The 16,945-nt window shown below is 38.7% G+C and overlaps 1 protein-coding gene across 5 annotated transcripts in view; it reads left to right on the plus strand.

Annotated features, from left to right (window-relative positions):
- LOC126285420 (nicastrin) overlaps nt 1–16,945 on the plus strand; it is a 133,913-nt gene that overhangs the window by 71,286 nt on the left and 45,682 nt on the right. For all 5 annotated transcript variants that reach the window (XM_049984787.1, XM_049984788.1, XM_049984786.1 and 2 more), the window contains exon 7: nt 5,980–6,149. In XM_049984787.1, coding sequence (XP_049840744.1) covers nt 5,980–6,149 — 170 coding nt within the window. The remainder of the gene's footprint in view (nt 1–5,979; nt 6,150–16,945) is intronic.

Below are 16,945 nucleotides of genomic sequence, written 5' to 3' on the forward strand. Positions count from 1 at the left end.
CTACAGCAAGTGTAGGAGGTGATACTCAGCAGGTTGCCAAAACATATGGGAATTTGGGGCAATGAATTGGCAGGCACAGCAACTGAGAGTGCCTGTTAGATACCAACAGTGGTAAAAGGTAATTTTCCCATCATGCAGTGATCTCACTTTTGGGTAACAAAGCCATGCAGTGATGGAAGGAGCAGTGGTTGGGAGTGAAGGATAACAAACTGTAGTCGGTAAAGTCAACCACCTGACAGTGGGATACCTGCTTCCACTCATAAGTTTCTTTTCCTGTGATAGTACCCAGGAGGGTGCACTGTGCAGTGCTTATAATACACAGATCACTCTACATCACATTTTAACAGAATGTGCCTCACGTCATGACAAGATGACAGCAGCCATTTGATTTGCTCTCTGTTAGGTGATGAAGTCAGGAATGTGTTGCAATTTAAAAGATTTTGAGGAATGTCTGACCTAGTTTCCAAATTATCCTACAAAAGATTTTAACTTGTTAACAAAGTGATTGGTCAGTCTTCCAAGGTTATAATTTTAGTCTTAGCTTTGTCCTAGTCATGAAATTACTAAGTGCAGATACAATACCGTATTTACTCGAATCCAAGCCGCACTCGAATCTAAGGCGCACCTGAAAAATGAGACTCGAAATCAAGCAAAAAAAAATTTCCCGAATCTAAGCTGCACCTGAAATTTGAGACTTGAGATTCAAGGGAAGACAAAAGTTTTATGGCGCATCTCCAAATCGAAACAAAGTTGATCCATTGTAATATGAGACACAATTTAGATCGAATGAATGACGATACAGCTACAGTAGTTTGGTTCGAGTCGTAAGCTTAGCAGTTACGCTTTGCCAGGTAGCCATTGCTATGCGTCAGGTGCTCCATCCTTATTTATACAGGTACGCTTCCTTTTTCACGTGCTTAGTCTGGTTTGAATTGATTGCTTATTTTTCTTTGGTCTGATAAGTGCCGTTTTCTTTGTTATAGGTGTTTACGTCACTCTAAGGTGAAAATGCATTGTTTGTTGCATTCTGATAGTGCGCGTTTACGGCCTGTCACCGCTCGCAGCATGGCTTCCTTTTGTGCGCGCTACTGTCGCTTATAATTAAAAAAAAATAAAATAAATGAAAAAACAGGAATCGTCTCACTAGCGAAGCAATGGCAAGAGACTGCTATTTGTTGTTACTTACACTGCTGCTTTCTTTGCTAATGATTAACAATAACCAAATAATAGACTGCGTATGATAGAAGGTGTTCTGAACAAGAGTTAAGCAAAAATTTTTCTCAGTTTGAAAATCTTTGCAAGCGCCTCTTTAGAAATTAGTCATCTTAGATTTAAAAATCTAGTCAATTGCCATGCTTCATTTCTGACTGTATCACTACTAGGCATAAGAATAATACGAATATAAAGATGGCATGATATGTATATTCTTCTGCGTTTGCTGTTGTCTCACTCTAGTTTTGTAGTTTATTAGGCAGACAGGATTTAAATGAGATAGCAGCAAGCACGAAAAAATACATGGTCAAATGTTTATATTTGGATTATTCTTATAGTGAAGAGAATACTGCATGCGATTCACAATTCATAAAAGTTCCTATTAATAACCATCTCTTCTTACAGGTAGGAAAAAAAACCAGGATGTAGAGTTGGCCATATTGGCAAACATCCTAACATCCTAAACAGTCTTGCCAGTCAGATTTTCGTAGTACATTGAAATGCTGCTGCTACATTTGAAGATGAACAATAGGGAATTTGTATTTACTTCGTTGGATAATGTACGAAAATGCAGTGGTTGAAACTCGGGGCGGAGAAAAAAAGTTCGTCTTCCACTTTTTTTAAATTTATTTAATGACGCAGTGGTTTTGGTGCCAGTATTTATCTTTGTGCCTACAAAGCATGCCTATGTAGCGCTACATATATTCGATGGCAGAAGTTAGTTGTGGCGGCACCCACCAACATTTTTCAGAACTTCTGCTTGCTTTGCACTCGATTCTAAGCCGCAGGCTGTTTTTTGGATTACAAAAACCAGAAAAAAAGTGCGGCTTAGATTCAAGTAAATACGGTAACAGTGCCTCAAATGTTAATTGTGACTGATTAAATGATTACAGCGAGTGGGATTTCAGGTAAACTGGGGGGAGGGGGGGCAGGAGGAGGAGGGAAAGGGAGATGCATCATGGGAGAGGTAGAGAAGGGGAAAAGAGTAGTAGTGGTGTTGGCAGGAAGATAGAAGATGAGCATAGTGCTGGAGTGAGAGCACTTAAGGAGATAGGTAGGCGAAGGACAGGGACTAGCAGAGGTTGAAAACAAGCAGGTTAGAGAAACAAAGGATATGTTGTTGGGAGAGTTGCCACGTGCGCAGTTCAGAGAAGCTGATGTTGGTAGGAAGAATCCTGATGGTGCAGGTTGTGGAACAGTTATCAAAGTGAAACATATCACGTTGGTTGGCATGTTGAGCAACCGGGTGATCCTGCTGTCTTGTGGTGACAGTTTGACAGTGGGGATTAATACAAGAGATAGCTTGTTATACTGTGTTCATTGTAAGAATAAACCTGATGTAAATATTGCACTGTCTTCCTCCATGTTTGCTGGAATCTCATTGAATTTTGTTTCACATGGAGTGGAAGCCTTGCTGTCTCGGGTACAGTCGAATACTATAACAGGGATACCTTTTATGCTGTATGTTATGCACACATTGACTGAGCTTTACTGGTGTATTTAACCAGAACAGCAAGGCCAGCCAGGCTGTCCATCTAACATGCAGTGATGTGAGCAGTCACAGTTAAGATGTAAAAAGAGACATGCAGAGAAATAGTATACCTTAAATTTCATTTAATTTGTAAAGAGACTGAAATAATATTCAGAAAATTTCCAGCAACACTGCACACGTCTTAGGGGGCCAGATGTAAAACGTAACACTCTCTCCTTGTTAACTAACACTGTATTGTAATTAAAAACAAGAGTACTGAAAATTCCTGACTTAAACACGCGTAATTATTCTGTGATAGACAGTGTAATCGGAAGTGTACTGCAGGATTACATCATATAGTTAAATGTTGAGAATACTGAGTGTATTAGTTATAGTCTTATCACCTGGTAATTCTGAATTACTTCCATATCAAAATCTGAGAAATAAGTCTCCGTACTGGAACTGCCATATGCCTTGTTGATAGTGTGTCAATCAACAGTGTGCACCACATTTTATCCTTTCCTTTTATGATGTGCTGTTCTTTATCCTGTCAGCATTTGGCAGTCACATGTAACAAAGCTTCTTGCATTAGTTCCATTACACTTGACAGCTTTACTTGGCTCCAAATCAGTTCTGTTGGTTTCATATAGCAGTGGTTCGGTGGCTATTGTAAAAATGCAGCTTTTGTACCGTGTGCTCAATGCCATGAAAATTGTTTCCTATATTTCTGACTCGTATGACACCATGTCTGTGACAAAACAGTGGATATAGTCCAAATAAAAAGTATCTGATTTTTCATTTTTGTCCTAAATATTTAATGTCATGTGTTCTTAATTTAAACAATCTCAGATAATCAAGAATTTATATTTGCAATGGAAACTGTAATTTTGCATTCAGTATGTAATTAGAAACAAGAATAGAGTCGATTTTGGAAAAAAGGAAGAAGATTAGGTATGTGTTAAGTAGCATATATTTGAAGAAGTTTATATTTAAAAGATGTGGGTATTCCAAATTGAATGAAAAAAGGAAAACCAAATTGAGATATGAACCAGTGACCCAGGGGCTACCCCAAATTATCATTGTGATCTTCTATAAGTTCAGCTACACACAAAGTTTTCAAAAATGCCAAAAATTTCATAAATAACATACTCAAAAACTTCAAAACTGATTTTTATTTTTGTAAATTTGTTCAAAATGTTGAGAATAATCTGTTTCTCACCACTTTTTTAATGATGATTCTGGTGTCTGTTTCATTACAGTGCAGCAAGCAGCATCAATTGTTTTCACCCTACATATTAACAGCATGACAGCCACTGCACAAAAGTACAGATAAAGTGACTGTACACAATTTTGGAAGTATAATCTACATTGGTACAGTGTAATTAAGAAAAACGTTGCTGGCTGTTAACATATTAGAATATCTTAAAGTTTCATTTATTGTAGCATAGTAACAACACATCTGATGCATAAATACGACCCACTTCCAAGTGTGTAACAGCACCAGTGTACATGTGCCATGGCTGCTGACCAAACATCACATTTGTGTTTGTTTAAATCAGGTTTAGTCTTATAATGAATGAAGTGTATTTGTCATGCCCACATAGAAGGTGCCATTGTGATGGCAGCTTAGTTGGTAAATCACATGACGGCTTTCACAGGTGGTGAACTGACAACTAAGCTGCAGCCACTGTGCCACTTTGTAAATTGTCATGACAACTAACTAGCCTTTGGTGGGGTAGGAGATGTCTGTGACTGGATTAGGGTAGGTGGTAGCGGGAGGATGTGTGTAAAGAGTCTTGAATCTAGAAGTGTTGCAGGGAAATGAGCCACGAGGCAAGTGAGTGGGAGTAAGGATGGAGTAGGGATGGGCTAGAATATTGTTTTAGTTCAGAGAGTGATGGGACATGTCCGTGAAACATGATGAGAGGTGATCAGAACCTTGTAAGAGAATGTGATTAAGTTGTTCCAGTCCTCATTGGTAATGAGTCATAGGAGGAGTGCTACTTTATGTCTGGACATGGGGCTGTGGGAGATGGTAGGTGACTCGGGAGACAAAGCACAGGAGATCTATTTCTGGACGAGGTTGGGAGGGTAATTTTAGTCAGTGAGAACTTCGGTAATATCTTTGGCATATTTGGAGATGAACTGCTTGTCACTACAGATGAGATGACCATGGGATTATGGAAGGGGAATGGGGGGCAGCTGTTGAAGTGGAGGTATTGTTGGCAGTTGGTAGGTTTGATAATGCGGACAGAGAGAGTGCTGTAGCTATCCTGGTGGTTTGTTTGTTTGAAGAGGCCCAGGTGAAGCAAATGGGAGAGAAAGTGTTGAGGTTACGGAGGAATGTGCGTGGGACATCCTCACCCTCGGCCCAGATCATGAAGATGTTATCAGCAAATCTGTACCAGGTGTTTCAGGGGATTCTGATTAGTTAGGGAGGATTCTTCTAGATGGGCCATGAATCAGTTGACATAGAATGGTGCCATATGTGTGCCAGTTGCTGTACACAGATTTGTTTATAGGTGATAAAAAGGAGAATGTAACAATTTTGTGAAAAGGAAAGTTGCCACTCACCATATAGCAGAGATGCTGAGTTGCTGATAGGCACAACAGAAAGACTGTCACAATTTAAGCTTTTGGCCAACAAGGCCTTTGTCGAAAATAGACGACATACACACACCACACACAAGTCGTCCATTTTCGACAAAGGCCTTGTTGGCCAAAAGCTTATATTGTGAGTGTCTTTTTGTTGACCCCGTCTGTGACTCAGCATCTCCACTATATGGTGAGTAGCGACTTTCCTTTTCATAATATTGATAAAAAGGAGAAGTAATTGTGGGTGAGGAAATAGTTGGTCATGGTGATCCAGGAGGAGGCTGTAGGTTTGCAGCCATTCGACATTGAGAAATGTAGTGTTCATTATTGATAAGGCCATGGGCATTGGGGTTGTGATGTGGAGGGAAATGCCATTAACGATGATGAGCTGGGTATGGGTGGTAAAGGAGCAGGAATTGTGGAGAGTCGCTGGAAGAAAAAATATATCATACACAATTTTCCTGAAAGCTTTTCCTGTGTGAATGTAAATTCTATCACAAGGTAAATTTTTCTTAAAACTTGATATTCACAATGTTGTTAGTGACCACACAGCTGAAATGTAAAAAAGATGATAACCATCAAGTGAGCATTTTGGCTGAATAAGTGTGATGGTGTTTCTTTTGCCAGCTTTCAATGTTCAATGTGTTAATTGCAGTTGTATACCCATGGATATTTAAAAGTAACAAAAATATTTAATGCAGGTGATGGACTTCATGGGCAACATGACAGAATTTGGACACAACTATGGAATTACATTTACTAAGTCAACTACAGACACACTGCCACCTGCTTCTCTACAGACATTTCTTGTGCACGATAACAAACTACCTGGTGTGGTTATTGCTGATCACGAAGCTGGCTTTACGAATAGGTAAGTTATTGTGTAATTTTTCTTTTTTTTTTCTCCAAAATACCTCTTCTTGTGATTTAGCTACTTATAAATATGGACCATACTCAATGGAAAGCACATTGGGGGAATAAGTAAGTCCTGCCTCTAGTCAAGTTTGACGTGACGGTGAAACTTTGCGTGTCAAAGGAAATGGAGATCTCGGTTCAATACTCGACCTCTATAAAGTTTCCTTTGGACACCTCAACCTCAAGATGTGCTCTGTACTGACAGAGTAAACAGCTGTTGATATTGAACAGTAGTTAACGAGTGATATCTGGGCTACCTGCCATACTTGAGCTGTTTTTGGCTTACTCATGTCAGTCAACTTGTTTCCCTAGCTACTCATGGGAATAAAATACTTCTCTCTTCAGAAACTATTATAACTCCAAACAGTACGGACAGCCCAAGGAAGTTTCAATTCAAAAGAGACTGTCAAATAATAACAGTAATTTAGTCAGCCATAACTTAAAGATGCCTCCATACTTATCAAGATTAAAGAAATAATTTGAGACTGTTTTACCATTTCACATGTATCACCCTGCAGTGTATTGTTGGACATTTAAAAACTGTGAAGTGATTGAAGGATGGGACACTTTTGGTGCAAACAGTCACTTCTCATCAAGATGAATATTTTTTTTATTGCCAGATTGCATATTGAACTCTTAATAGTAATAGAACACCAAACTGTTCTTAGTTATACCCACTGGACTGTATCGTGATGGTTTGTTACTTAACAACATTGGAGATCTAAAATAAAAATGGGAAACTGAACGAGTAACAAAGAGAGCATAGATGGGGAGACCAAGCAGGCAGCCATGTTCTTACCGACCGTCAGTTCTCCACCATATGCCATTGTTTAACATTCACATTTTGGGCAGAGCAGTTGGAGATGTGTGTGAGGCGTGCTTGCTTGTGTGAATGATGTGCACTTTTGTTTTATCAAGACAGCTTTGGCCAAATCTTATTTGTAATGGTCTTTTCATTGTGCCTATCAGCAACTCAACATGACCTCTTATGATGAGTAGCGATCTGCCAACAGGCAGATGAGATGGAGAAAACAGATTGGTCCATATCTCAGCAGATACTGGTTTCCGGATGGATCATTATCAGAACTTGTCTTCTAGTTTTGACCAATATTACCTCCTGTAGGAAAATGTAACATTTTCTTTTGACATGCTGCACTGCAGCCAACCAGTATGTGGAGACAGGACCACATGCGCAGCACCATCATTTTCAGGCAAAAACAGAGTTTGGAGTCGAGGCTTTGCAACTTTTACCAGAGGAAAATAAAATCTAGGAGACCAAGGTTGTGAGACAAGTGTTATATTCTCATGCAAGCAGTCATATGTGCCTCAGAAACAGCGTATATTTGTCTCATCATTTGGGTCAGTGGCCAGTTCTATGTTTCAGAAAATGAGAGTCCTGTGTGCAGACTTTGTGGCAACTGAATACGTGTACCTGAAAGAGCTCACATAATTGTGGATGCACTGTTAGATCAGTAATCCCTCAATACCAACAACAGATATTGCAGATAAACATACACCACAGATCACAAGTTCATTACTTCAGACAGCCTGTGAACAAAAGAACACTGTGTCCCTAATAATGAAACCAGCACTATTACCATTGAAACTGAAACAGGTGCTAAAAAGTTTGATAAAAGAAAGAGTTTGAAGCCCTCAGATCTCACCACACTGATCCATTGTGACAAAGTGGTTAGTGATCTGTGGACAGATGACACCTGTATCAAAGACTGTTCGAGGAAACTAGTAACTACTCTGACCCTGATCCTGACCCTGTCTTTCCCCAAACTTCACCTTACTTGATATTATATAAGGGCAAACCTATACTAATCATAAGTCTACAATTAAATCTGTCTGTCTGTCTGCTGTCTGTCTGTCTGTCTGTCTGTCCGTCCGTCCGTCCGTCTGTTTGAAGGTGTTTCTCCAGAACTAATGAACAAATTTTCATAGGGTTTTCACAGATAACTTCAGCATAGCTTGGAACACCATACAGGCTTTATTTCATCAAAAGCAGATCGCAGAAAGAAAAAAAAATCGTAATTGAAAGTTTTATCCATACTGATGATTAAATGCAAAAGTAATTGTGTCTGTCATGTTTCAGTGACTTACCTGCTGAACCCGTTTCAGTGAAGTTTGGTATAGAGATAGTTTGAATCCTGAGGAAAAACATAGGGTGCTTTAGAAAGTGTGTCATACAAGATAATTATTGATTCAAAGAATATTACGTGAATTAGGGAAAATTATTTACTCTTTGGAAATGCTAATTACTCTTTGGAAATGCTAATTACTCTTTGGAAATGCTAATTACTCTTTGGAAATGCTAATTACTCTTTGGAAATGCTAATTACTCTTTGGAAATGCTAATTACTCTTTGGAAATGCTAATTACTCTTTGGAAATGCTAATTACTCTTTGGAAATGCTAATTACTCTTTGGAAATGCTAATTACTGTTTGAGGGTGGGGATGGGGTGGAGGGGGGGGGACGTGAGGGAGGCACACATCACAAGCTGTGCTGACGCGAACATGCAGACGTGTGGAAGCCACTGACGTTTCAGGTGCAACTGCAATGAAGGGGTATCTGTTGAGAGATCAGGCAAATGTGTTGTTCTTGAAGAGGTGCCTTTTCAGTAGCTGCAGGGGCAACAGTCTGTATGATTGACTAATCTGGCCTTATAACATCAACCAAAACAACCTTGCTGTGCAGGTACTGTGAACGGCTGAAAGTGAGGGGAAACTACAGCCATAATTTTTCCCAAGGACATGCAGCTTTACTGTTTGGTAAATGATGATGGAATCCTCTTGGGTAACATATTCTGGAGGTGAAATAGTATCCCATTGGGATCTCTGGGTGGTGACTACTGAGGAGGATGTCATCAGGGGAAATAAAACTGCCATTTTACCAATCAGAGCATGGAATGTTGGATCCCCTAATCACACAGGTAAGTTGGAAAATTTAAAAAGGGAAATGGGTAGGTTGAAGTTGGGTTTGTTTGGATTTAGGGAAGTTCGGTGGCAGGAGGAAGAGATCTTCTTCTCACATGAATACGGGGTTATAAATACAAAATCGACTAGTTGTAATGCAGGAATAGGTTTAATAATGAATAAGAAAATAGGAATGTGGGTAAGCTACTATTAACAGCATAGCGAACACTTTATTATAGCCTGAGAGAGACAAAGCCATCACCCATCACAGTAGTACAAGTTTATATGACAAATAGCTCTGCAGATGATAAAGAGATTGAAGAAATCTGTGATGAGATAAAATAAATTATTCAAAGAGCTAAGGGAGACTAATATGTTAGTCATCTGGGACTGAAAGTGAATAGTAGGAAGAAGAGGAAAAACTATAGCTGAATATGGACTAGGAGAAAAAAATGAAAGAGGAAACTGCCTGATAGAATTTTGCACAGATCATGATTTAATCATAGCTCACATTTGGTTTAAGAATCATGAAACAAAGTTGTGTACATGGAAGGGACATGCAGACTCCAGGAGATTTCAGATTGATTATGCAATGTAAGACAGAGATTTCGGAACCAGGTTTTAAATTGTAAGGCATTTCTATGGGCCGATGTGGACTCTGACCACAATTTATTGGATATGAACTGTAGATTAAAATTGCAGAAAGGTAGGAACTTAAGGGGTGGGACCTGAATAGATTGAAAAAAAGCAGATAATCATCTTATGGTGTAGCAATTCTTATTATTTCCATGTTTGCTAAGAAAATTGGATGAGGACTTCTGCCATATGCAAGACAACTTTGTATTTTTGTTTTACCCAGACATGCTTCAGCACTTCATGTGCTGCCTTCAGTGGGTTAGTTTATTTACTTTCCATTACTGATGATTGCAAAAACACTGTGCAAGTTCAAAAATCACAGAGAATGCCTGCAAAATGACAAAAATGGTAGAAATTGGCATGTTGCCACACCAAAGGAGACAAACACAATAACATTAAAGCCGTGACAAGTTGTAAATTGTGTAGCAGATTCACAGCTACCAACATAAACATTTAATAGCTTCATGTAAGAAAGAAAATAAAGTAACCCACTGAAGATGCACAAAAAGTGCTGAAACATGTCTAGATGAAAACAAAACTCCAAAGGTGTCTTGCACAAGGCAGAATTTCTCATCCAACTGAAAGAAACTGAATTTTTTGAGAATTTCAGAGGGAGCATTAAGCAATGATTGACTAGAATATGGGAAAGAAATACAGTAGAATATGGATGGGTAGCTTTGAGAGATGAAATAGTGGTGGCAGCAATCAAGTAGGTAAAACAGTAAGGTCTAGCAAAAATCCTTGGGTAACACGTAAGATATTGAATTTAATTGATGAAATGAGGAAATACAAAAATGCAGTAAATGAAGCAGTGGAAGGGAATACAGATGTCCAATAACTGAGATTGATAGGAAGTGCAAATTGGTGAATCAGGAATGGCTAGAGAACAAATTTAAGGATTTAGAAGCATATATAACTAGGGGAGAAGTAGATACCACCTACAGAAAAATTAGAGAGACCTTTGGAGAAAAGAAAACCACTTGTATGAATATCAAGAACTCAGATGGAAAACCATCCCTAAACAATAAGGGAAAGCAGAAAGGTGGAGTATATAGAGGTGTAGACAGGAGAGATGTACCTGAGGGCAATATTATAGCAATGGAAGAGGATGTAGATGGAGATGGGTGAGATGGGAGGTATGATACTGTGAAGAGCCAGCCATGATAAAACTCTTCCATCTAGTGGGCAAGATGTATGAGACTGGTGAAATACCGTCAGACCTGAAGAAGAATATAACAATTCCAATTCCAAAGAAAGGAGATACTGACAGGTGTGAATATTACTGAACTATCAGTTTAATAAGTTTATGGTAGCAAAATATTAACACTGAGACTTCACAGATAAATGGAGAAAATAGGTAGAAGCCAAACTTGGGGAAGATCAGTTTGGATTCCGGAGAAATGTAGGAATAAGTGAGGCAGTACTGACTGTATGACTTATCTTAGAAGGTAGATTAATTAATAGCACACCTGTGTATATAGCATTTGTCAACTTAAAGAAAGCTTTTGACAGTGTTGATTGGGATACTCTCTTTGAAACTCTGATTGTAGCATGGGTAAAATACATTGAGCAAAAGGCTATTTACCACTTGTACAGCAACCAGAGAGCAGTTAAGAGTTGGGGGGCATGAACAGGAAGCAGTGCTTGAGAAGGGAATGAACAGGCATGTAGCCTGTTTCCAACGTTATTCACTCTATATATTGAGCAAGCAGTAAAGGAAACAAAAGAAAAATTTGGAGTAGAATGGAGAAGGAATAAAATCTTTTAGGTTTGCCGATGACATTGTAGTTCCGTCAGAGGCTGCAAAGGACTTGACAGAACAGTGGACTGGAGTGGACAGTGTCTTGAAAGGAGAATATCGTATGAACATCAACAAAAAGAAAACAAGCATAATGGAATGTAGTGGAATTAAATTAGGTGATGCCGAGGGAATTAAAGTAAGGAATGATACATTTAAAATAATAGATAAATTTTGTTATTTGGGCAGCAAAATACTTGATAGCTTAAGTAGAGAGGATATAAAATGTAGACTGGCAATGGCAAGAAAAGCATTTCTGAAAAAAGAAAAGAAATTTGTGAACATTGAATATAGATTTGGTAAGAATTAAGAAGTCTTTTCTGAAAGTATTTAGATAGAATGTAGCCACATATAGAAGTGAAACATGGACGATAAATGGTTTAGACGAGAAGAAAATAGAAGCTTCTGAAATGTGCTGCTACAGAAGAATGCTGAAGATTAGATGGCTTAATAGAATTGGAGAGGAAAAAAAATTGTGGCACAACATGACTAGAAGAACAGACTGGTTGATACGACATGTTCTGATACATCAAGGGATCACCAATTTTAGTGTTGGAGAGAAAATTGTAGAGGGGGACCAAGAGAAGAAATATGGTAAGCACATTCAGAAGGATGAAGAGGCTTACATAGGATAGAGTAGCATGGAGAGCTGCGTCAAGCCAGTCTTGACAGAAGACAACAACAACAACTACTGTAGCTTACTTTCTCACCATCATTCATCATAACAAAACTACAGATATGCAACCACTGGTTACAGCTAGTGTTAAGTAAAACCTTAAGTTGGCTTCAATCCTATCATAAATATATGTAGGCTTCATGTTGCATGGCTAAAACATCTTGCATAGTGGGCATCTCTGCACTTGTGTGTGCAAGAAACACTGTTTAAATTATGTAACTGTCTTTTGTTTATTGGGTATAATCTCCACTGGAGGAACAGCCTTAGTGAAGAGCCAGTTGAGTGAGGTGTAAATGGTGAATATCATTTCTTTTGTCTTTCCCTTATCTGCAGCTTACAGGAGAGGACTATTATGGTGCAAGTGTACCAGGGGATAATGGGACATTCTGTGTGCACTATTGAGAAAATTTAGTGACTAGGCATTTGCAGCTGACTGCAGGTTTATTTATTGCCTCAACGTATGTTTCATGTAAGAATGACAAAACAAGATAAGAGAAATTTGGGCTTTTATGGAGGCATATTGACAACCATTTTTCCTTCACTCCATTTGCAAGTGAAGTAGGAAAGGAAATGATTCATACGTGATACACTCCACCATACACTGTACAGTGGCTTGTGGAGTATGTATGTAGATGTAGTTATGTATGTACTTTCTGACCTTACCATACAGCTGTGCCTTCATGTGGACTTCAGTCTACAGTGTCTAGTATGGGTCTCCACCCTTGGTATTTTAATTCCTTCATTGCCTGTTCAGTATAGAAATGAAATTTCATTGGTAATAGTAACCAACTTGTCTTTAAGCCTTTTCCAATTTTAGTCTGTCATACCAGGCTGTCAGTGCTAATTAACCCTGCCTGCTTCGTGTAACATTTTTATTACCTTTCACATTATGAAATGGCTTCTTTAAATATATCTGTGCAATGTGTGTGTCCTTTTTCATAAATTTGTCCTCTGGTTTTAGCTGCAGTACTGAAATTGTTTCTCTTTTCTCCCTTTCCTTTATCTGATAATGTTCTGTTTTGAGCATTTTGTTATACGTGTGGTGCTAGACTGTCTGTGTGGCAGTTTCACATGTATCCTCCACTTGCTTTCTTCATAAAGTCAATAATTATATTCTTTTCAAAATATTTGGAATTTCTGCCATTTTACAAATTCTATTCACAAGCTTCCATTTTTCCCACTCCAGTCATTTGTTTGATGTCCATAAATGTTATGCTGGTATTCCATTACTCTTGTTTTAATTTCATTAATTTATTATCTCTTTTGAAGACAGTATCCTTTCAGTGCAGCTGATCTTCCAAGTCATTTACTGTGTCTGATAGCATCACGAACCTTAAAGTTTCTATTATTTCTTTGAGCTTTAATCCCTTTTTCAGAACTCGTCCTCATTTCCTTCCTGTTAATAATTTGTGTTAGTATCTCACAACCATGACCTATTACACAAATGGCTTTAGACACTGTCAGCACCTGCGTTCTTTAATACCGTAATTAATATGTTCATGTGGAATTCTGATATTTCATTCATTCCTTACATCCTGTGTATCAGATGGAACACTTTGTCATCCTAAGACATCAGTAATTCTGAGAGAATGTCCTATACTCCATGTGCTGTTTTTGAGTTACATCGTTCTGTAGTCTTCACACTGTATCATATTTCCCACAACACCACCTCCTTCTCTCTCTTCACTTTCTGAATATTGTCTTTAGGTTTATTTCCTGTATGCAGTCTCCTTACAGTTTTTAGCATTTATTTCTTTATGTAGGCTATCTGAGGTCTTGATGTTCATACAGTTGTGCCTTTTTTCTCCAAAGATTTCGAGTTTTAGTATATGTGGCATCAATATTTACCATAGTTTGTTTGTAGCTTTACATTTCTCCTTTGCCATTTTCCTCTTTTTGTTACTCTCATTTATTAGAATTTTTAAGTGCTGTTTGCCTCTTTCATGTGTGGCATTTTGTATGTTCTAGATTGACATCCACATCCATACTCTGTGAAGTGCATGCCAGATGGTACGTCCCATTGTACCTTATATTAGTGTTTCTTCCTGTTCATGAATTGCTGGATGAAAGGACTGCTCAAATGTCTTTGTGACATTTGTAATTAATCTAATCTTATCTTTGCTGTCCCATTGTGTGTGATGCACAAGAGTCTCAGTGTATTCTACCTGGTGTAGGTGATATTACTCAAGAATTATGAATGTCCTTGTGAGAGCCACACGTGAAAAAATTGTTGCATCTTTTAAGCAAGATATATTGAACAGGTGAAATACCATTGGGCTTCAAGAAGAATGTAAAAATTGCAATATCAAAGATGTCATGTACTGGCAAATGTGGGTATTACTGAACCTTAAGATAAGTAAGTCATGGTTGCACCAGATTAACGAAAATTAGCAGAAGGAAACCTAGGGAAGATTAGGTTTTGTTCTGGAGAAATGTAGTAACACATGCAGAAATATTGACTCCACAGCTGATCTTAGAAGATAATTTTGAAAAGGCAAGCCTTCATTTATACAATTTGCAGATTTAGAAAGTAATGTTTGACAACATTCACTGAAACTGTGAAGTAGTTAGGGGTAAAACACAGGGAGCAGTACCTTACCCACAACTTGCACAGAAGCTGTACTGAGAGCTGAAGGATGTAATTGGAAGGTGGTAATTGAAAAGGAATGTGAAAGGGTTGTAGCCTATCAATCACGTTATTCAATCTACACATTGAGAAAGCAATTCACTATGTGAGACAGGGAAACAGATATCAGAGAAAAGATTTGGACTGAAATTCAGTGTGATTGACATTCCGATTTGGATAGAAATGGTAAAAAAATTAATAGATAGCAACTTGAAAGGAGGTCAGACACACACCAAAGTAAAACAAATGTAGTCAGATTAAGATAGCTTATGCTGTGGGATTAGGAATAGTAAATTAGACAATTAAAGTGGTGGACAAGTTTTGCTATTTCTGCAACAAAATAACTGATTATGGCAGAAGCAAAGGGAACACACATCAGGGGCTTGAAAGCATTTTTTGTCCCTGATGTGTGGGTTTCATGCAAGCAGTTCAATGAAGCAGGCCAACAATACTCCAAGATGCCTGTTGTGCAAGGCAGCCAACATGGCAGTGAATTGCAAACTATTATGTGCCTCTGACACGTAGGTTGCCCTGAAAAGTAGGTCAATAAGGCCAGTCAATTCTACTTCCATACAATATATCTGTTCGGCAGGGCAGCCTTGTTAGACACTAAGATCATTGCCAAATGTTGTATGTAGATTATCAGCTAAAACACTTATTTAGTTTGTGCTGTGTGCCGGCATCCAGTAAAACATGCATAAATGGTAATTAAAAGTGACACCAGAATGACAGAACACAGAAAAGGTGTATCTGTGAGTGACAGGTTTGCAAATCTCATGTGAATGAGTCGGTAGAGCATGACAGCGCCGTGCTGAAGGTCCTGTGTTCAATCCCCACTACTGACAATTTATTTTAACTATTTACGTGAAACTTTTATATGGGAGAACATTTTCCTAACATGTAAAAGGACTTTTCAGAGTTCGTAGTAATGTTCTTTTAGCTATATGAATTTGCTTCGTTAGTTGAAAGTAGAAAACCTATAGAGTACATTTCTATAGATAGGTGTGGTGTTCTGTTGGATATGTGCAACAGAACAGACACCACTCGTGATGAAGCAGCTAGTTCATTTGTAGTTTCCAGAATAAACATAAACAATCGGAACAGTGAAATAAAGAAACAATTGCATCATGCATGTGGAAGTATGATTAGTCCCATATAACACTTTCATGCATAATACAGTAAAAATATTGTCATCATTGGGATATGAACCTAGGACTCTTGGTACGACAATCTAATGCTCTAGTAACTTCCCATGGAAGCTATACATATTAATCACGGGCTATGCTCGGATGACAGCACATAGTACAAACTAAATTGGAGTTTGGTTGATACTGTTTCAACAATCAATGTTTGGTACAGATCTGAGTGAGTGTTGGACATCGGGAGGTTTGGTTGTCAGTGGAAAAATTTGAACATGAAGCTATAAAGCTGCCAGCCTCATGTTGTTAAGGGGAGTTTGCAGGGCCTATATGGGCAATGTTAAATTAGCATACTTCATGTACCTTTATCTCTGGAACCAATGAAAATAAGACTGTGCAATTTTTATGGCTGACTTATCCATGTTATTTATGTCTTCGAAACCAGAATTAAGAGATGAGGTACAAATATATATATATAAAACCTTCGTAACCTCTTGGTTCATCCCTATGAAATCCCCAAACCACCTTCCCTACCCTCTGGCTCCTACCCTTGTAACTGCCCCCAGTGTAAAACCTGTCCTATGCACCATCCCACCACCACCTACTCCAGTCCTGTAACCCGGAAGGTGTACACGATCAAAGGCAGAGCCACGTGTGAAAGCACCCACGTGATTTACCAACTGACCTGCCTACACTGTGACACTTTCTACGCGGGAATGACGAGCAACAAACTGTCCATTCACATGAATGGACACAGGCAGACAGTGTTTGTTGGTAATGAGGATCACCCTATGGCTAAACATGCCTTGGTGCACAGCCAGCACGTCTTGGCACAGTGTTACACGGTCCGGGTTATCTGGATACTTCCCACCAACACCAACCTATCCGAACTCCGGAGATAGGAACTTGCCCTTCAGTATCCTCTCTTCTCGATATCCACCAGGCCTCAACCTCCGCT

Source organism: Schistocerca gregaria, chromosome 8 (assembly GCF_023897955.1).
Source record: "Schistocerca gregaria isolate iqSchGreg1 chromosome 8, iqSchGreg1.2, whole genome shotgun sequence".
NCBI classification, from domain to species: Eukaryota; Metazoa; Arthropoda; class Insecta; order Orthoptera; family Acrididae; genus Schistocerca; species Schistocerca gregaria.